The 22,095-nt window shown below is 39.3% G+C and overlaps 1 protein-coding gene across 3 annotated transcripts in view; it reads right to left on the minus strand.

Annotated features, from left to right (window-relative positions):
• Positions 1-22,095, minus strand: part of PTPN5 (protein tyrosine phosphatase, non-receptor type 5 (striatum-enriched)) — an 82,636-nt gene that overhangs the window by 48,524 nt on the left and 12,017 nt on the right. Inside the window, exon 1 of one of the 3 annotated variants that reach the window (XM_014960078.1) lies at positions 13,157-13,238. The exons of 1 other annotated variant lie outside the window; for it this stretch is intronic. In XM_014960078.1, coding sequence (XP_014815564.1) covers positions 13,157-13,166 — 10 coding nt within the window. In that variant the 5' untranslated portion in view covers positions 13,167-13,238. Of the gene's footprint in view, positions 1-13,156; positions 13,239-22,095 lie in introns of those variants that run through there. One more of the 3 variants, XM_014960075.1, reaches the window with a different exon arrangement.

Below are 22,095 nucleotides of genomic sequence, written 5' to 3' on the forward strand. Positions count from 1 at the left end.
TCGGAAGTGTTTTTTTGTTGGGTTTGGGTTTTTTTTTTTTTTGTTTGTTTTGGGTTTTTTTTTTTTCATTGATTGGTTGGTTTTGATTTCTTTTTTTTGCGTTAGGCTCTTTCCTCCTTTCCTATTACACCCCTTACAGAAGGCCTGTCTGATTACTGCTTAAAGAAAAAAAATTGCATCTAATTGTTTTTTTAATAAAGAATACATTTCTTTGTTATGCTGTTTTCTTCAGCAAAAGATTTTAAGTGCCTGATGATAATTTAGGAGGTACCTTGAGCTTTTGTAAACAGAGTACAAGTTGACTTCCAGTGGAGTTAGTTATCCCAAATTATTCCCAGCCTGCAAACTCCCTTTAACACTGAAAATGGAAACCCACAAAGCAGCTCTGTAATTCCACAGTTAAAGAACTATGGCTTTAACTGCTCATGAAACAGCCTTACACAGACAACATAGCCAGGGAGAACTGTCAACAGCACAACAACGATGCAGATTGAGATGCACCGGGTGGAATTCTCTTTCTGAAGCAGGATAACCCTGCTCCTCCCAAACCCAAATTACAATTTTTGTGCCTTTAGCCTTTAACTACAGGATATACTTAAAAGTGCCTGAATGCATAATCAAAAAATAGCAGCAGTAATTCAAAACCAATCAAATGTCCTCTGTGATACAGGAGCGAATGTGACAAGAGAAACAAGCACATTCTGGTTTCATGCACTTTTAAAAGTATTTACTGATCATACTACTATCATCTGAATTGGTGTTAGCACACTGGTCTTGTTTGGAAAAAAGCATATTTCTTCTCATAAATTAATAAATTCTATAATTATAATGCAAACCCCATTGTGTGTTTCTAATTTCTCTTTGGTGACTTACTAGCCTGCTGTCCTGTAGGTATTAAATTTGCTTTCTGCTCCGATGAATGAGAGGGTTTGGACCTTCAAGCAGATAAGTGATACGCTGGCTTCCCGCCAGGTTCAAATGTGAACATTTTGATGTCATTCATTTGGGTATAGCCTGCTTCACTCAGTGACTAAAACCTTATGCCCCAGAGTCTTCAGCAAAAACATTTAGGCAAGCCACTATCACATTCAACATTTGTTTCAAAGACATTCTCTTTCCCGAGTGAAGTAAATTATATCAAGACCAGCCTCAACAATCCTCTCCAGCCACAAACCTGATACATGCCTCCAGGGTACTATCCCAAGTATAAGCATTTCACTTTCTTACATGCATTTAAAAAGGCTATGCTTGCACTGCTTGGCTCTTCAGAAAGCAATGGTATCATCCAGATGCTATAACTTACAGTGCAGAATAGCACTTGTATATGTGGACATCTAGAAACAGTATGTCCATACTAAATTTTATTTCTGTACTAGAGTGCTATTTCTACCCAGGGCTACTCCTTCATGGGCCCAAATTTAAAGCCTGCACAATTAAATTCATTGCTTCCACTTCAGCGCTCTGCTACCTCTGTAATTGCAGTCCCTTCATGTTAGGGACATGCTTAGATTATTAAAATGTGATAAGTATAACAGTCTAATCTCTCCTTCTCCCTAGCTAAGCACATAGCAGCAAGAAAACAAAAACCAAAAAACAAACCAATGCACTTAAAGGAAGGTAAGAGTCTGCTTTGTTTACTTGTGTCTAGTCTATATGGGTTCCTATACTGTGCTTATCAACATGGATACACATCCTGAAGTAATGAACTAAAAAAAAACACAACAGCTTGCCTTCTCATCCTCTTCCCAGTGAGGGAACATGCACAGAGCAATGTTCTGTCTAGATAGATAAGCAGACACGCACAAGTGGTTACGGATCTATGTCAGAGAAGGTGAGACAAAAAAAGCATATGCTGCTGCTGAACTTTGCAATTATTCTGGGAGGATTTTGCACCACTTGCCTGCAGTCATGAGCTTCACTCTACAAAACAATCCAAAGAAACAAACCTCTCATGGATGCGTGCATCCCAAGGCTCCACTTGATCTATGCTGACTGTACCTCATACCACACAGTTACCTTAGAAAAAGCTGACATTAAGCAGCAGGTCCACAAGGTGGTAGGCAAAGTTCTGTGGAAACATCATTTTGGATCCTGTGTAAGTGCAGCATTTCTACTTCTACAGCTTCAGGGCCAGCTTTATATCAGCCAGCCTAGGGATTTTTGTTCTCTAATCCAGCAAACAGTGCAGAAATGCTCTTCAATACCTTAGACCAAGACTATTCTTGGTCTCCTTAGACCTGGGGAGCACTTGAATATGAACTGATATTACATGGAAGCAGGTGGCAGGTATGCTGCATTTGTGATGGGCAGAACTGCCAAGAAGGTACACTTAAAATCTCCCATTGCTACAGGTATAAAAGGTCTCACACTGTCTCCTATTCTGAGGATGAAAATATATAGCAAGTTATTTTACCACCTCATCTTTGCAACACAAATTGGAGCTATTCAAAAACATTGCTTTCTCTGGCCTTGATTAAAGCATTTTTTTCCTTTTCAGGAGTTCCTGATTTCATAACATTAGTAATTCAGGTCACCACAGAGCCACCAAACATATCCTTATGGACTTCTAGTTGCCCAACTGTTCTGTCTCAATGTTGAAACACTGCTGTATATATAACATATTTTGAAATACCGGTAGTCAATTGCCTTCCATAGTGTATTCCTTATGAAGTGTGGGTGACAGTATGTGCCAATGGGAAGCAAGATTTCATCCACACATTCCTGTTATGCTATCCAGAACACTTCATCTGCATTAACAGGGGATGCCAAACACCTCATATCAAATCTCTTCCCACACTGAGGTATAGGCTTATTAAACCTGCACTGAGTAATCTTATAAATCCCATTCTTAGCTTCTATGAACCAATGCAGTGCTTTGAAACCCACCCCAGCTCTGTCTTCCTCCACAGAGGCCAGATTCTACTAGCAGGTTTTATCCGTGCACCCCTGAACTCCCAGTGCCACACACTCTCATGATCCTTCTTCCTGAAGATAGTATTAATTATGCCAGGAAGACCATAAGCAGAACGGACAACAAATAGCTATGTTTTATGCATGGCTCAGGAAGAACCACTGTGATCTCTTTCAGATATGCTGAGCAAAGACACAAAAGACAAAAGATGAGTCAAGGAAGTATCAAGTCCTACTTTTGGGGGGATAATTATAATATTTAGTCCATTCTTTCATCTCTGTAGATCTTGAAACGGTCTTACTGACTGAAAAGCCATTGCACCACTGAATCCGTACGTGTATCCAACAGGAATAGCACTTCAGTAGCATGCAGGAAAACCTCAAGAACAAAGGAAGTTTCACCTATGAAAACAGCACAGGCTTTTTAACGCCCTGGCAAAGGATATTCAGAACCTGCCAGTACCAGTGAGCACGTGGCAGTACAGTGAATGCCGAGGGTGCTAAAAGGGGTCATTTTGAGACCCCCTGCATGAACATGACAGAAAAAAACCTGACCTATTCTGAAAAAGTTTTCTGTATTTATCTTTGTCTCCCATGGAAGGCATTTAGTGTTCAGGAACACCATCCCTCTTTCCTGAAAGCCTGCAAATTGGTCAGATGAAACTTTTACGTATTTAACCAGGAATGTTGCTTGTGCAAGGAAGTTGGGACCACATCTTGCAGCCTAACCACCTCCCCTCCATTTCTGGGCTCAGAGGTAAGAGGCCTTTTTAACATACTATAGGGAAGACAAAGGCATTCAAACTGTTAAAGACGTTGCAAAGCAGCAACTTTGGACTGTCATTTGAAGGTCAGTCCCCAATATACAGTATTTGTCTGCCTATTGTCAAACAACTGCTGGAGCAGAAAGGAGTTTTAATAGAATATGCTAGTTAATTAAATCTGTAATGTTAATAGGTTTTTCATAACACTGTGTCATTGTATCTCCAGAAAGCAATGAAAAAATGGTTCTATTTAAAAGTGGCAATAGCTGTAGTCTTTGAACATATGCTTAATGAATAAATCTGTTAGGAAAAAAGGCTTGTGAATTGGAGGGCGGTAGTATGTTTGTTCGCACTTAAAGCGTGCCATGATGGCAATCATCAACAGCCAATGGGCTCTATTGTCAGCACTAAATAAAATTCCATTTGGCTAGTTACTTTCAGGTGAAACTACTTTTTTCTTTTAAATAACACATTCTTTTAGCTAAACAGCTGAGTTGAAAATAAAGCAATGTCAGATTCATGTTATTAAGGACAACTGATAAGCATTTATGCTCTGTGGAAAGCACAAAGAACCACAATATAGTTATATCTAGGCAGCTTGCTACCACAGCATGAGGTGAAGCACGCAAGAAGCCAAATAGACTACAGTGAAGAGGCATTCAGATCCCATAGTGAGAACAGTCTAACAACCCAGTGCTAGTACACATCATAGTGGTGGGCGCAGGGATGAAATTATACAGAATACAGTGCAACACAAAACCTGAATGGAATAGACTATTTAAAGCTTGGATGACAACCAGAAAGCTATGATGGCAAAGCACCTGAGAACTCAATCTCTTTGGTTTCCATTTCCATGAGCAAGTGGATGAATCTAATAAGCTGGTTGATTTGTTTGTGAAATTAAAATGCCAATTCCTTACACTGGGAAGTAAGTATGGAAAATATCCACAGTTAAACCACAGCTGGTTGGGTATTTTTAAAGGATGCTTGACAGATGTTCCTAAATGCACCCTAAAAGTGTCAAACGCGTCAATATTTACTGAATTCTTCTGTCCTTCCAAGAGCTCTTCTCTCCGAATGCAAGAATCTCTCTTTTCTCCACTAAATCTGAGCACTGACGCTTATCAATTCTACTCTGAACACTCCTAAAGAAGGTTCACTAAGACTCCCCTTTCTGTTCCTTTCCTCAGTAACATGCTTGAATATGGGTCTTTTTTGCAACACAGCCAGAAGGATTGGAAGGCTCATTTTTTGGTGACCTCCCAGGTTGCATTCAACTTCCTAGTGCAACACACTGCACCTGGAAATCTAACAACCAGGTGAGATCATGCAATGATCACCTCTGCTTTGACAACCCTTCTCATTTGGTTGGGAGACTGCTCCTCCCTGCTTTTGGACAGTTGAGCATGACTCAACACCTGCTCTCCATCAGCTTCGCTAACTTCTCAGTCCTTGCAGTCCCTCCTCTTTTCTTCAAGAACTTTTTCCCATGAACATGCAGAGCAGATCCAGAATAACTAAGATCAGAGATCATGAGTAGGTGGAAAGAAATAGATGGACAAAGATAAAGCAAGTCCCAGGTTCCCAAGGCTTCTCTTCTGAGGGGGAACCGTGATACAATGAAGAAAACATTCCATCATTAAAATATCAACTTCTTGGGGACAGTATTCCCCTCCCACCCTCTTCTTAATGCTATCCTTATTGAAATAATTTTCCCATTGAGGTTTCTTGCATTTTTCCCATGATGACAGAGATGTCACCAGCAGGCATAAGGAAAGCATGAAACCTCAATCTGCAAACTGGTAAGGCAGAGGTCTAGAAAGCATGATTTCCAAAAGCAGTACAGTCCTGAGATGCTGTCACAACAGACAATAGACTTCCAAAGGGCAGTTTGCTTCAGCTAAAAATCAGTTTATAAGACTGTTGCAAAAAGTCATGTCAGCAAGGTTCTGTACTCAAAAATGACTAGCATTTTTACCAAGCTGATTTTTAGCTTATTTTAGCTTGTAGTTATGCGATTACTTCGTCCATTAAACAACCAGTTAGTCCAATAACCCAAACAGCAACCATGCAGCATGCATGAAATTTGGTGTGTAACAATGTGCCCAATTCACTGTCTCAGATTCTACATCCCTGAAACAGATCCTTTGGTGGTTTTGACCTCTAAAATGTCTGTTCCATGACATTAAACCAGGTTCTACAAAACCACCCTCAGCAGGTGCCATGACAGATGAAAGTTAAGCTAGACAACAGACTAGCAGCAACAAGCAGAGAAAGGAGAAGATAAAATGAAGGTGACAAAAGAAGATGTCAGTATGAGAATAACAGAAATGAGAATATCTGATTAGAGAAGGGATGAAAGAAGGAAAATAAATATAAGACCATAGAAGAGAAGCCTGGAGGAGGAGTGTGAAAGCCTGGCAGAAGGACTGAGTGGAGATTAAAAACTGTCTGGCAGTAGCTCAAGTCAAACAAGGCGGCACACGCAAGAAATGCAGTACACTGAAAACTTCCTTCCTCTTGCGGATTGTCTTCCCCCTCTCTCCTCTGGAATACCTTGCTCTAAACTCTCAAGCAGGTAAAAATCTTGTTAAACCTTTCTGTATTGTCATTTCCCAGTTGTGAATTTTCAAAGGCAAAGTTGCAGAAATCAGACATCGATTTTGATTTATTTCTTTTAGTGGGAAACATGATGGTGGGTACCTCCTCCTTAAATGATTTAGGGCATCAAGAGGCCAGATTTTTCACAAGGTCTAGGAAATTTTCAAAATCCCCAATCCAGACACATAGGACCCTAGTTCTCCTGAAATAACTTTAATAATTTTTCAAGAGATGGGCCTCAGATCCTTTTTCTAAAGCAGCTTAAAAATATGAGTCTATTTTACACTGAAAGACAATGAAACAATACTGCAGAGTTGCTTTTGAAACTGAGACTGGCATGCTTTTCAAACCGCTGCCTACCATATGCTTTTGCTTCCTGTAACTGTGTGTCTGTGAACATAGCACACAAATGTGTGTCTTTTTGTCACTTACAAAGAAACACAGGTGCAGTTGGGAGAACATCAAGTACTACAAACTGGGCAGTCTGAGGAGAGCCCAACATTCCAGGTCTTAAATCACAGTGACGTTTATGATATTTGCACCTGCACAAAATCTGAGAAAGTCCCATTACAGGAAGTATTACAACACTAGCCACGGCCTAATGTAACATTGTCTACCTGTAAGACCACGTGTGGTACGTGGTCTTACAGGTAGACAATGCCAAGCCAAGAAATGGAATTTCAGGGAATATCCCACCTGTTTTTTGTCATGGTGCGTATGCATAGGCAGCTACACCTAACTGCACAGCAGGAACAAACCACAGGCATGATTCTTCCCCTCTACAACCATCCAGAGCAGGGTTGTAAACTGGCGTTTGCTGTCCCTCTCTTCGCATCCATATGCCCACATTTCTTTCATCAGAAAACAGGAAAAAAGCCAGAAGGATGATGGCACCCAGATCTCACTCTAACACAGATAAAACACACGGTCACACATATCTTCTGTGACAGTCCCTACTGTTGAAGATCAAGCATAAGAGGTGGGAGCTACATACAGGCAGGCAAGACCACATGAAGGAAAGATTGCTATAATATGAACAGGGAAAGACAGACTGACAGAACAGTCCTGAATAATCCTTGGAGGAGAGTGATAGCCCAGAGATACTACTTTGCTGCCTGCATAGTAGTGGAGACACAGAATGTACTTTTACCTTGGACTTAGGTTTCCAGTCTTCCTAGGGACTGCCAGAAACTGCCTCAAAAACAAACTCCGCGATCCACCTTTGAAATACAGCTGTCTACTTCTGCTAGCACTCCTGGCTCATACCATATTAAGTATGCTTCAATGTCCTGCCAAGATGTGCTCATGATTCTTGATAAGTCTTTAAACTTTTTAAGTGATGTTCTTGTATTAAGGTCCAAAGACTGAAACCAAACCAAATAATTGGTGTGGTGAAACGAATATGAATATGCAAGCCCAAACTCAAGTGCATTCCACTTTATTTGGTTATTTTTTCCATTGCAACCACACTATAGCACTATCAACAAGAGACAGCTTCATCTTATCAATTTGGGAAAAAACCCCAAACCATTCTGTCACTGCAACTGGAAATGCAGTGTTTATCTGGGAAAGAAAGAGGGAGGGTGGAATGCACCTGGAGGAAAACAGGTCTACATTCTTGGAGAAATCCAGGAAAAACTCACAGCTGCTGTTGAAGCAGCAGCATAGTGGTTAGAATACATGGCTGGGGAAACCCAAATCACAAGCTGGAGCTTTGCGTTTTCATAAACATTGTGCTAGATCAGCTTGTGTATATCTTTTACTTGGGCTGTTAGGCTTAAGATGGTAACACATGCTACTTCACAACACACCACTGCAAACTGCTGTCTGCAGAAACCCATATGCTCTAATCCAGTTGATGTGGTCTGCTAGGCCTTTTGAAGTTAAAGACAGACCTTTGTAGCGATTCACAATTTGAAATAGTATATTCCACTGATACCGAACTCTCTACATTGCCAGAGACCAGCCAGCTTTCTAGTTACAGTGACATGATGAATTGCAATCTGACCATGGTGACCTAGGAAGTCACTTAGTGACACAGAGACCCAGACACGCACTAGTGAATGGATACTGTTGTGTTTTCATGCAGGATGCCTGGAAGGTGACCAAAGGATTCCAACTTCCACTGGAACTTCAGCAGAAAACAAATGATAGGTTTCCTGAAATGCCTCATGAAATCCCAGTCTGAATAACAGAGTAGTATTTTTGGTATTAAACAAAAAGATATTCTCAATATTGTGACTGCTATGCTGGGCTAATGGAGCTGGCAGAGGAATAAACATACATCAGGGGACAGCATCAACAGGTTCCAGTGTCTGTAAGTTACAAATGCCAGTTTACCAGTTATACACCTTACTTACTATGAGACAAGAAAACTATTTTATGCACAGGATAGAAGGAAAAGGAAGAGCATCAAGTCAACTCACTTTCCACCAGCCCAGCTTGAGAAAGGATCAAGTACAAGAAGAACTATAAAAAAAAAGTCTAAGAACTTGTCCAGTCCTTCATAAAGATATGCCACACACACAAAAGTCTTCCAAACATTACTTTCCAAGACATTACTTTTCCTTTAAGATCTTGACAAAGACAAAATTTTGCTACGAGTATTCGCCCATGTTACCCCTTACAGAATATAACTAATGGTAAATACATTTTACACACACATTTAATCCATTGGTAAATGCTAAACTTTCCAGCCACGGTTACATTTCTTTTGATTCTGCTTGTTGTTGCAACAGACATTTTCACCACTTTGACCTAGTGTGCTGTCAATGCTGCTTCTTCATGATTTGTCATAGAACAGGAAGAAAAACAACCTCACAAGAAAAAGGGTGGGATTTTTCATGCCAAAGTCAGAGTAGCTTTTTTCATGGTTCTATTTGTATTCCACACGCAAGCATATGGTTAGCCAAACGCTACTCATGTTACTATACAAACATTTCAGAAGCACAAACTTCTTCCTGAATCAAGCATTTGTTAGAAATGCTCACTACTGTTATAAATACTACAGTGAAATCATAGAATGTCCATGTAACAATAGCTCAATGTCTCTCAACTTGTATTTACCAAACCATTAAGTAAAGAAAACAGTATCTTCTTCCTTCCCCTATGTTCCCACAGAAACGTTCTTCCCACAGAGTATATTGCTGTATTTTGTTGCTCAAACAGAAGCAGTACAAACCACACAGAGCCAGGCTAAGGCTTCCTTATTTACTTCTTTACTCTTGTAAGAAATCTCCGGAAAGTCATCAAAATTAGTTGTGCAACACCATCAAATGAAACAGGGATTACAATCTGGCCAACAAGAAACAACAATTACTTCCTCATGTGTTGCAGATAGCCAAAACCTTTCTTAAGTAAAGTTCCTTGAAGGCAAACTGTCTTCAGGCAAACTGATAGAGAGAACTGATAGAGAGAAACCATATTAAAGCAATAAGGACCGTATAACTAAAACTGGCACATGACAATTTACTGAGTAGATACTTGTCAAAAACAACAGACTGATTTTTAATTTAACTCTTTGTTGAAATCAGGGTCCCAGCAAATCTGTAGATGCAGTGCACGCTGGCACTGCACACTGCCTCATTTTCTTCATCCTCTGATTCTTAGATGCTGTTCAGAGATTGACTGAGATTTTCATCAGTTTCATTTTCTACAGCGTTTTGTGTATACACTGCAGAAGAAACTTGCTTTAACAAAGAATTAACTGAAAGACCTCAACTTCAAACTGTCAACCCAAGTGCATACTCCTTCAAAAATAGCACATTAATTTTGCTCATCCCCACAGACTCATGTGACCTCTTTTATCTGTATCCTGTCTTCCACCCGCACCACAGCAGCTCATGGTTATATCTCACAGCTACAGCAAAACTTTTCAAGCCTCCAGGAACACCATCCAGTTTTATTTTACACTTTGCAAGCTTTTTACTTCTTGCACTATGTTGGATGCGAGCATGTGTACAATGTAACACAAGACAGTTTCTGAAATAAATAGCTGTTTAGTTAGTTAAAATGACCATTTTTCAATCTAGTCCATCATTTTATGATTTCACCATCCCTTTTCATTGGATGGCACAAATACATCCTAACAGTTTCCCAAGGTATTTTTCAGAATTTGAAAGTGAACACTGGTTTAACATTTGTCCTCCAACCTACCCATACCAAGCAATGCATTAGAAGTTTCTTATTAGCTCACATGCTCTGCAAAGAACACAAGATTTTCTTTGTATGTTTTATTGATTGCTAAAGTTAGGCACTAAAATACTGGCCACATTCTACATGGCGTTTTCTGTAACATTGGAGTTTATTAGTGTGTTCATGACAGCTGAACAAAGGACACCCTTTTCTCAGCCAAACTTGAAACGAGAGCCAGTCTATGGTCCTATCACAATGCCTAGACAATGACTCTTACTTCAAATACATACGGAGCATCTTCCATCAACTTTAAAAACATGGATTTGCATTTTATACACCATTTCCTGAGCCTTCATTCAAATTAATATCATTAATACTTCCTAATTTTATTTGCCTTTTCTGTGCCAAAAACCAGTCTGTTCAGCTACCTCAGACTGAGACCTTTTCAGGGTACGTTTTCAGCAAGCACAGTTGCCAGAGGCAGCCTATTACAAATAGACTTTCTTCCATGGTACTTCACCAATTCTTCCATACTGACGCTATTATGTTAACATGAAGGCAAGTGCATGACCTTCAGCTCACATTCAGCTGGAAAGCTTTACCACATTTTTTTTTTTGTTTGTTAGAACTATTCCGCTTTGATGTCACATGATAAATTATCGTCGATCTTTTCTTTCTCCCCACCCACATCAGGTTTTCCCAGGCTAAGCTTTTCTGCAAAGCAGAACTACCCACACCTCATTCTGCAATAAAAACAAAACTGTTTGAAAAACTTCCCTTTGTATTGCCCACGTATAAAAAGTAAGCCAGTATCACTGCTGAATTAAAAATCTTTTTGACAAACAACCTGCAGGCTATATGCATGAACACATGATTCTATGATATTTTGACCAAGCAAAATTCAGTGGAGATGAGGAAAAACAAATAAAGAGGAGAATACTTCTCTTTGGGCAGTGTCAAAGCCTTATTGAAAACAAAAGGGGAAGAAGTGAAGTCCCATACAAACCAGGAGGAAGGAAAAAAAAAAAAAAAAAGGCAAAGAATCATTCACACATTTCCCTCCAAAGCAGCCATATCGGTGGACGGGAAATAGGAAGTGAAATGTGGAAATACTTCTGAATATACGCAGTATCTGTAAGAATCATAGACTGGATTTATAGCACATAGATTTTTATTTTTTTTAAAAAAACTACCCAGTTAAAAAATAGGGAGTGTGAGTGGTTTCTATGTTGGTGGATGGATCAAATTCACTCATGGCTTCGCTCCACACTTATAACTATATTTCACTCCAAATTTCAGTGCAAGGATAAATTTGATAAACTCTGCAAAGTGATTTCTGGATTATTTTGTATAATCAGCACAATTGCATTTACATCTTCCTTTGAAATTAATACAGTCTATGAGTATAAAGATCAGATAACATCAAACACCATGTTTTTACTTATGCTAAACTGTTAAGAGTAAGTGCTTTGAGGCAAAAAGTGCACATTTGCCATTTCCTGCATGCTTGTGCATGTCCTAATATGAGGCTTCCCATTATTTTGTACACCTATACACCACCTCAATATAAAAGTAAACAAAAATGATGTTTTATGGCCCAGGTTTAACACTGGCCTCAAAGGATCTGGACAAGACTGTAACTGTAAAGAACACTAGCATGACTCTCTGAGCTTACAGACAGTTCATCCTTTCTGCCATCAAATGAGTGGCAAGCATTGACTATCAGCTGGCCAGAGTTGACCACATATCTAATCTGTGAAGAGAAGGTAAAAACTCAGGAGGTTACCTAAGCTTCTCAGGATTTGTATAAAAGGTGGCAACTCATAAAGGGCTTTTCAAAAGTAAAGCATACAGTAGCTGGAATGAACCCATTCACCTTACAGCTTGTTTGCGTACAGAACATATTTTTGCCCTCCAAATGCTCCCTAATAAAGGCTTTCAGCATCCTCTTTCCATAAGCTGGGCCTCCTCCACACTGTGGAGTTGGTTCCAAAGGCACACCCACATCAGCTGAACTGTTTTCTGCACCATAAAAACAACCACAGACTGCAACAGTCTGCAAGACATCTATACCTGCAAGATGGTATGAAAAGCTGGTCCAGCGCAGCATTAAGGCATATTTAGACTTTAACCAGAAGGTAAATAGATCAGCTTTCTAACCAATAAAAAGAAAAAAGGTTTATCTACACCAGATGCATGATGGAAAGTCTAAAGTCCAGTAGCTCTAAGAGCCCTCATGGCACTGATAAAAACCACTTTCTAGTAGGAGACGGAATATGCTTAGAACCAAGTCGAGAATGACTTGACAACACCCCCTTCCTTGATAAGTAAACAAAACTAATTTTACTTAATAGTTACCACAAAGAAATAAAAAACATCTTTGAGACAGCTATAGACTGGATTTAAAAGGAGCTTTTTGAGACAAAGGTTCAATCCTTTAGGCTTCCTTAGAAATCCTATTTAAAACAAGATTCACAGATATCAAGCAGGCAATGGAGGTAAAATGGACTCTGCATGATGTGAGAACCACAGCTACATTAAAAGATACAGCCCAATACAAAACAATCTAGCAAAAAGTTCCTTCCATGCTAACTGGTCTTTGGAAAACATTTACAACCTGCAATGAATTTTTCTTTCCTTTTTTTTTTTTAATGTTCCTTTAATTCTCCAAGACTGGGAGAGTGTATGACTGTAATTTTAATCTGAAGTGACAGTATGACACATCTGATCTTTCTTGCCTTACTTACCACCTGACATGCACTCAGTTCTTTCAGTCACATAGTAGCTCAGTTCCAATGCCTTCTCCAGGACAGATGGTCCTCTGGAGTTATACACTAGAATCCTAAAAAATAAGTGAAAAATCTAAGCTTTAAGACTATCAGGTGTCCAAGAATCATTCAGGGTTTTTACACATATTTTGTCTTGAAAAGAAATTCTAGAAGACCAGGATGTGATGTTCATCCATAAAGGAAATATCAAGTCACTTGATACTTCATCTGTGAGGTGAAGCATAGACAGGAGATGAAACATGTTCCTGTGTTGTTATTGATCCACTTGCTTTTGCTTATTGCCTGCACACAGGAACCGGGATCTACCTGAAGCCTTCCAGGTATCCAAAGGGTATGCACCATGAAGTCTTTTAGCATACAAGGAAAAGGGGCGATCCATAAGCTAAGCTCCCTTAGAAGCCATCTTCTCTATATGGAAAATGCTTTCAGCTGGAATCATAATGGCCAATTTCATTAGAGTCTCAGAGAGTGCTTAAAGGTTTGTGATAACAAGGGAGAGACCCTTATTAATTTGTGAAGGACTGCTGAATATGTAATACTTACCTCAAAGAGGGGCTAACTGAATATATAATTTGGAAACCAACAGTCTGTCATAGCCTCAGAGATGGTGCATCCAACATGACACTCAAAGCATAACAAAAACATGGGTAAAGAGGGTCATGAAGGCAAGAAGAAAGAAATTCACCTCTAACAAACTGCAAGGACTTTTTCCTTCTTTACAAATTCTGCTAAGGGAAGGGCCAGAGATGTATCCTTTCCTGATGATACAATCTTTTGACAATGATTTGTCATCTACTTCTAAAGCACCTCACACTGTGAGCATCAGGCCAGTTCATCCACAATCTCATCCAAAGCCCGCAGAAACCAATACAAATCTTTCTACTAATGCCAACACACTTTGCATCACAAATCCAACCAAGAAGTCTCCTGAAGAATAAGAGTATAAAGGGCTAAAAATCCTGAAAGAACCTTCTCCTACAGAGGTCTTGTTGAAATCAGAGAGTTCATTTCACTAGAAGCTGATCTTTCCAGTTTTTAACAGGCTAATAAATCAAAGACCAGCTGGATACCCAGACTTCACCTCTGTCACTGGGACATGAAGTGCAGATAACTGCAGTAGTAACTGCACGTAGATAGGCACATCTGCACGTTAAAGAAAAACATACTTAAAAGCAAGCCACATTCTTAGAATACACCACAATACAAGACAACAGCATCCAGGTAAAAGCAAGTCAGCAAAGTCATGCATACCTCAAAAAAACATCTCAACCAATATAGCACATTTTAGCATTAAGTAATCCTCTGCTACCCAGGAGAAGGGACTACTAAGTCAAGGGAGGAAGCTTTGTTATAAAGGCCTGGATACACACTGTGTCTTTCACTTGTAATACAAACATAGTATGGAGGAACTATGTAGGTTCAAGAATAAGAAATACTGTCTGTATACACAGTATGTGTCAAAACATAATCCAAAAGTTATTCTTAAAACCAGAAAAATCAGGCATAAAGCATACAGATGGTATTTATACTTTTAATGCCACTTAGAAACACCTCTCCTTCCCTCGCAGGAAAAAATGACTATCAATTATTTTCAGCTAGATGTTTTTATTAAGTTTGTTTTCTGATGTGTTTTCTTAAGTCTAAGCTCAAACATAGAAAAGGTGTCTCGCAGGCAAGTCCCAAGAGGAGTCAATCTTCTTTTACAGAGTGGGTGCCATTCAAAACAATTAACAATCACCATAAAAAGACAGTGTGGATAGTTCCAAGTCCACCATCAGCACCCCCGTTGCTCCTCTGAAACTTCTGGCGATGACATAATCACCAGCTCTTCCCAAGAAACAGGATTTGCAATGTACTCATTTCACTCCAGCAGCATGCCCATGAGGTGCAGAACCAAGAAGTAACTGGATTTAAAAAACCAACCAACCAACCATACACACACAAACAAACAAAAAGAGTAATAAATGCAATAGCCACTGGAAAATAGGAATTGGTGCCTCTTGACTCACTACTGGATGCCAAATTATGTCCCCAAACTACATCAAGCGGTCTAATAAAAGATGTTATGCCTCTTTAAACAGCTCTCCTTAAGTTACCTTCTCTTGACACAAAGGGCTCCACTAACTGAACAGGTTGCCCCAGCGTATCAAGTTATTACTTCTGTTAAGTGGAAGTGTAATTGACCGCATGCTCTCAGTCCAAAGCAAATAGAAGACACTGCTAAACATTGCTAAAATTCAAGAGAAGTGCTTTGTGCTTTTACAAAAGCAGACTGTGTACACATAGTTACTGTGATTTGGCTGACACAAGGTAACTTGATCACACCTAGTAATTTTTAACATAAAGCTGCTTGCAATGACAGCAGCCCCAAATGTTGTGCTTTGACCTTCCTTAGTGCCTGCAATTCACCACAATATTCAAATGCTGGTATAAAAGTGTTTGGTTTTTTTTTTTTTTTTTTTTTTTTTTTTTACACACACTGCTGTGCAAGGAACTTGGTATCATGACATTTCCAGAGAGGCCAAATGAATAAGAATTAATACTGACACTGTAGGCACAAGGCCTCTATCTCTAGGTCCTTGTAGCTTCTAGGAAGAATGAGTTACCTCTTCTTAAGCTATATGCTACTGTTGCAGTCTCCCTTCAGTGCAGGGACCTTGTCAGACTCCACACTTAATTCATTTCCCTATACTGCCTCCAAATTCAAGCATTCCTCCTCTGCTGCTTCTTTCTCCCACCATGTGATTTAAGGACAATTGTCATTTTAAATTGCTGAAGGAAACAAGCCCATCTATTGCCTAACATGCCCTATCTTTCTGCCTCTCCAACAGCATGTGAATGATCAGAAGAAAAGACACTAAAGCAAGGACAGGAGCCACTCCTGTGTCTGAAAATGGACACAGCCTTATTCTCAATTGACTTACATTTTGCAGTTATTATCAATGCAAAACTGATGTGAAAACAATGTTCAGATTTGGTAGCATTTTACACCTAACTTACACTGATATGGAAGAAATATGCTTCCATGTGACCATGACTATGAGGAAAACCTTGAAGGCAGAGTTGTTTTACAGAAAACTAGTCACCTTAAACGATAAAGACAATAGAATTGTATAACCTTGCTTTTAAAACTTGAGTGTCCTTCATTATACTGACATGAGCAACTAAAACTAGTCACAGGAGCACTTACTCATGTGCATAAATGCCAGCAAAATCAGGCTCCGAGTTAAGAGAAGATTTCAGCACTTCATTTTGCTCTGTGTGAAACCTCCAGAGGATGCATCACAGAGGACTGATAAGCAGTTGCAAAACTTCTGGTAGCAAGTAATCAACAGCACATTCAGACTACTCCATGGAAGCAAGAGTGACTTTATCTTGTGCTCTGTATGAGCAAAACCCCATGTTTGTAAGCTACTACATCCACCTAGACATAAGCAAAAATTGTGTACACAATTATCTGTATGTATACTCTGGCAGTGACAGAGCAGCAAAGCAGGTTAACATGCAGGAGTATCATCACAGAACAGTAACACAAATCCAGACGGTGGAACATAAAATGATAAAATTGTTTATAGCTACTGTTCACTTTTTCCCTTTTCTGGGAAAGACATATAATCTGTTCCAAAGAACACATCATTCAGGCAATCTGTAGTGATGTTGTGTTGTAAGATGTTCCTTCACTCCATCTACAACCACAAATCATAGAAGAGTATTTGCCTGAAAAGGGACTACAGAGAGCTACGTACTCGCCAAACTTTTGTCCTTATATTCTTTTTTCTCCATCTTCAGAATTGACAAACCTGGAGACAGGACCAAGTCTCCTAGGACAGAGGAACAGTAATGTGTTATTAAAATAAAGTGTGTACATAAGTGATTTCTGTCTTGGGATCTGAAAACCAAGTTTAATTAACCAGCTGAGTAGAAAGCACCGTTTATATAATGCAGACTATCTGTGGACTCTCACCCCAGTCATTCCACACAACATTGTAACTGCTAGTCCACAGATCAGCAATTATTGCTGGTAAATACAAAGTAACCAGAATGAAGGATCTGGAGCCAACTTTTACGGAGCTCAAGGAAGAAGCAGTGAGTATTTAAAACAGATGAGGTAGAGACCAATCCGTATATTACACAGGCTACTAAATAATTCTGCAAGAGAAATACAGCTTTGTTGCTTCTTAAACTCTTAGAAATTAGTTTGTCAAACAGAAAGTTATTCAGTGCTAAAAAGATTTTGACAGTTTCTGCCATTGTCAATGAAAGACAATCCTGGAAAGCATCTGAAGTCTTCTCCCTCTCTCTATCTGTACTCTGGGAAGTCTGCTTTCTGAAATACTGTATACTTATGAGATAAACCACTGAAGAACATGATAAACTTGGAAAAAATTTAGCTCTGGGAGCAACTGAGGTCTGTCTATTGAATACTTGATCATCTGGTTGTCAGGCCACAGAACTGTAACTTTGTAGTCTGGTATTTTGTTGTTGGTTTCCAGTGTCTCCATTTTTTAAGATTCAGCTCCAGAAACTGTCTCCCATTCTGTGTTTAGCTCAGTGGGTCTTTAATATTTCTGGGGCAATTTAAATGAGAATGCCATGCAAAGAGCCAACACTTCAGGTTAGCTTCATGTTGCATTTAAGATAATCTAGCCTTACACTGCTGCAGAGAGAAGTTTGTTTCACCTGTTCACTCTGCTCTGTTGCATCATATCCATCTATCTTATTTATGTGTGCAGCAACAAGGCTGCTGCTTCAGTTTGCAGAATTGATGAAAAACTAATTAATTTGGGGGGTGGATTAGTCATCATTGGAGGAGTGAAAAGGGGACCATCTTCAGTGGAAGCTTGCTACTATACTAAATGCAAAGATGAACTGCATTCTGCTTACAGGGATTTACAGAAGTTCCCTAGGTGTTTAGCTCAGTAGTATCTGCATATATGTTTTAAAACTATGGCTAAGCAAGTATCAAGCAGAATTAAACTCCTTTGTTACAGAATACTAATTTTTGTCAAAACATCACACCAATTTTATCAAAGAGAGCGATCAAGCCTCAGTCAGGGCAGTTAAATACAAACATTCCCCCTGCAAAAAACAAAAGGGTTTTTCCAGACATTAAAAACCGGTAAACTCGGATAACTACATACGATATGCAGGGCTCTCCTAGTGAACATTTATAGCAATTACTTGAAATTCTGATGTCACTCACAATAGATATATCAGCTGGTAGTTTTAAAAACTCGATCATATATTAAAAACTATGACCAATATTGTTTTCTCTGTATAAAGATAAACATCCTGCTCAAGGATCTGAACTCCTATTTAAAACAAAACCAAACATTAAGAATAAAAAGCACTCAGTATGGTTCTGAGACACATATGTGGCTGCATTGCATATTCCCTGCCTACACTGACAGTGTGGGAGCTCTGTTAGTCATCTAATGCGCATATTTGCTTGGCACAATGCCTCTACTTTCTTATGCAGGCAAGAAAGATGATCACCAGTTTACTGTATTCTTACATTTTCATTGCATGTTCATCAGTCAATATGACCAGGCATTGCCAATTCAAACTACAAGCTGTTAGGAGACAGACCAGTTGAAAGTGAAGCCCAAGGACTGAAAGGTTGTTAAACATACCTGTAAAGACAAGAGTGACATTTTTGATTCATGCTCCTTAAACACATTTTTTGGTGGGACCTAACTAAATGTTTAAGAATAAGGACCTTTTATTGAATAGAAGCCTAATTTAGTTTTGCTTTCAACCCTAACACAGATCCTTGTTCTGTCTTCAAGGACATTAGAGGTTCTCAGTCGGCTTGCTTTAACTGTCCTTCTCTGCCTCCATTCTGGAGGAAGCTGGAGCAGAACATGAATTTAGCTTTCAAGTAACGCTGTCATTAGACCTCCTTGCCCACACTGCAGCAGGATCACACAGATGCCACTGTTCTGGAATCCCAATTTCATTTAAACGATACAAAACACATACAAGAAAGCTATGACTTCTTAGAGTAATGTTGAAGGTGAAATCTGAAGAGAAAGGGAGGCAGGCAGAATTTCCAGGTGCCTCAATGTTGGCAGATCTTGAAGAAGTGACTCTGAATATTTCCCATCCCAATGGCCCCAAATGCTGCAAATCAGTATTTTATCATGAGATACTTCATGTTACAACCTGCTTTGTATAGCATTAACAAAGCACCAATTACAAATGCTTTCTGACACACAAGGGAAGAAGTGCTCTGAGGGGAGGTAGCTCATGCTGTCTCCTAGGTATCCCTGTGGGGAATCCGCTTAACACTGACTACTGTACTCATGTCAAAGATACAACTGATGCTGCCCTGCTTCACTGCAGAAAATGGCAAGGCCAGCCTTCATTGGCAGTCTTGGACTGCCTTGTAGGACCTCTTCTAACCCTCTCCTTACTTTAAGTGCCTTAGGCAATACAGGCTGCCATGTCGTTTGGTTTTGCCCCAGATGCACACAAATTTGGATTCCTGAGGACTGCAGTGCTTTGGTGTAATGTCTGCTGACTGTGCTCAGTGTGTTAGTATCTAGCTGCAGGGAACTGCTTTTTGCAAGCAGGAGTTCAGAATAGGTAAGATCGGGTCTGATCTAGTGGAGCTCTGTCTTTAAATTCTATGATGGTAAGACAGAAGAAATATGTGGGAAGCATCCACAATAATCAACTATCTCGAGTTAATTAGCAATTAATTTAGTGAGCTACTAAAGTCTAGCAAAAATGAATCCTGAGAGATTCTGGTCACAGTTACCCTGATGTAAATCTAGATTAACTCCTAGAGAGAACATCAATCTCCATGACAGTTACTTCAGATTTACACCCAGCTACTCTGAATTTGTGCACTTGTTTTCGCAGCTGTGTGGGAGATCTGTCTCAACACAAATCAGCTCTGCTCTCCTGCAGATTCTGCAAGGTACACAGTTACATTTCTGTAAAAATCTAACCTCAGTGAAATGGGAAAATTTAATTCTCTGCTCTGATGAAACCTAAGCCTCCTACATAACAGACAAAAACCCTGCTACAGAGCCAGGCACTACAAGTGGTCACAATATCCTCCTCGGCTCTCAGTCTTCAGGAAGTAAGGAGAATTTCTTCTTGCAAGATTTCATGAAGCACAACAGCAAGCATCAAAATTACTACATTCTTCTGCCTAGGACTCTTATGAATATTAAGAATACCTGCTCCATGGAGTGCACAGTTTTGAGACCAGTCTCACAATCCTACAAAAATCCACAGAGTTTTTCAGAGTCATCTTTCTAAGAGGGTAAAGAGCGGGGAAACACCTTCTGGCCCTTAGCACTGCACCATGTGATACACACTGCAGCTGCGTCAAAGAAATTTAATATGAAAAAGGAGTTACTGTCCTGCCACACAGCCCTTTGCCCTTCTACCAACTCTACATCCCTACCCCTGCACAGCCATCACTTCCCCTTTCCTTTATCCCTTAAGCTAACTGCTGGATTAAATGATATAATGTGCCTTTCCACTGGCATGAATCTCAATCCAAGTAGTGCAGCACTGCATGTGAAATTCTAAGTTGATTCAGGTAAGGAAATGTTTGTATGTTTCTGGGTGAGCCAGAGTACAGGTCACATGTAACAAAGCAGAAACAGATCACAGGCCAGATACAAATACAAGTGCTGTAATTCTGAATTCAACATACGCCCAGAGATCTTGTCAAATGGTTTGTGGAAACATTATGGAGAGATACCTAGAGCCACTTTTGCTAGATGGTTTAAGTTCACATTAAGAATTTGCATCAAACTCATTAACACAAGGATTTTTCTAAGCAAACTATAAATCTCCCCATACCAGCCTATTTTTGAAAGAATTGGACACACTCATACCCCCAATCTCACTGACAATTGTGTTCACACTGAAGATCCTAATTGCCTCACCTAGTTTTGTCCTTTGCAGGAACTGAATATCTGATGGAGCCCAGAATCTGCTTGCTACTCCTTCATTTCATGCCATAAGTGGGGCTGACAGGGTTACTCAACATGACCCAGAGCACAGTCTTAATGCATTCATAAGGATGTTGCAGAGTTCTATTTAATTTTGGAATAGCATTTTCTGCTCTCATATGCAATATCACTCTAAAGACTGTTTTGCCATTAAATATTAGTGTGGATTCACAACCTCTCAGCATTGAGTCTCCATCAAAATAGTCTGATCAGCTTATGAGCAAGCATCATACTAATAAAGCATATGGCATGAGTAAAGGTAGCCAAAATTTTCATGGTTCTCAGCATTTGTCAAGTTCAAATAGTGTAGGTCAAGTACATCCACAAGTCAGTCAACTAACAGAAGAACACACAGAAGAATATATGCCATCACTAAATAAGCTTTTGTCTTCAGTAGTATTCTAAAATTTTTTTTTTAAAAAAAAGCAGCACTATTTTCATAGTTAATGCCAGATTGGGGGTGTGTGTGTGTACATATTTTGAATCTACAAAATTGCTTGAAAAGGGACAGTAGTTTTAGATTGAAGCATTTTAAAGGGCCCACTACTTCATTTACTCTCTCTCTCAAAAAAAAAAAAATATATATATATAAACTAGGAGGTTTTTACAGGAAAGACAGAAAGAAAAACAAAAACAAAATGGTCATTTTCAGAGTGATATGCTTTGAAAGGTAGTATATAATAGCTAAATAAATACTGATCTTTTATAAAGATGATATTTTAGCTAAGCAATTCTACACAAAATAATTTCTTCTACATAGGCCAGTTTGGTTCTTATAATTAGACTTCCCCAAAACTATTAAATATTTAAGAACTTGCCTACAAATACAACTTATGTCACAGTGCAGTAGGATGAGCATTTTAAGAATAGCTATTCCAGAATGAGTATGTCTGTACACTAAGTTGTTTAGAAAGTTATTGC

The sequence above is a fragment of the Calidris pugnax genome, unplaced genomic scaffold, assembly GCF_001431845.1.
Source record: "Calidris pugnax isolate Ruff unplaced genomic scaffold, ASM143184v1 scaffold435, whole genome shotgun sequence".
NCBI classification, from domain to species: Eukaryota; Metazoa; Chordata; class Aves; order Charadriiformes; family Scolopacidae; genus Calidris; species Calidris pugnax.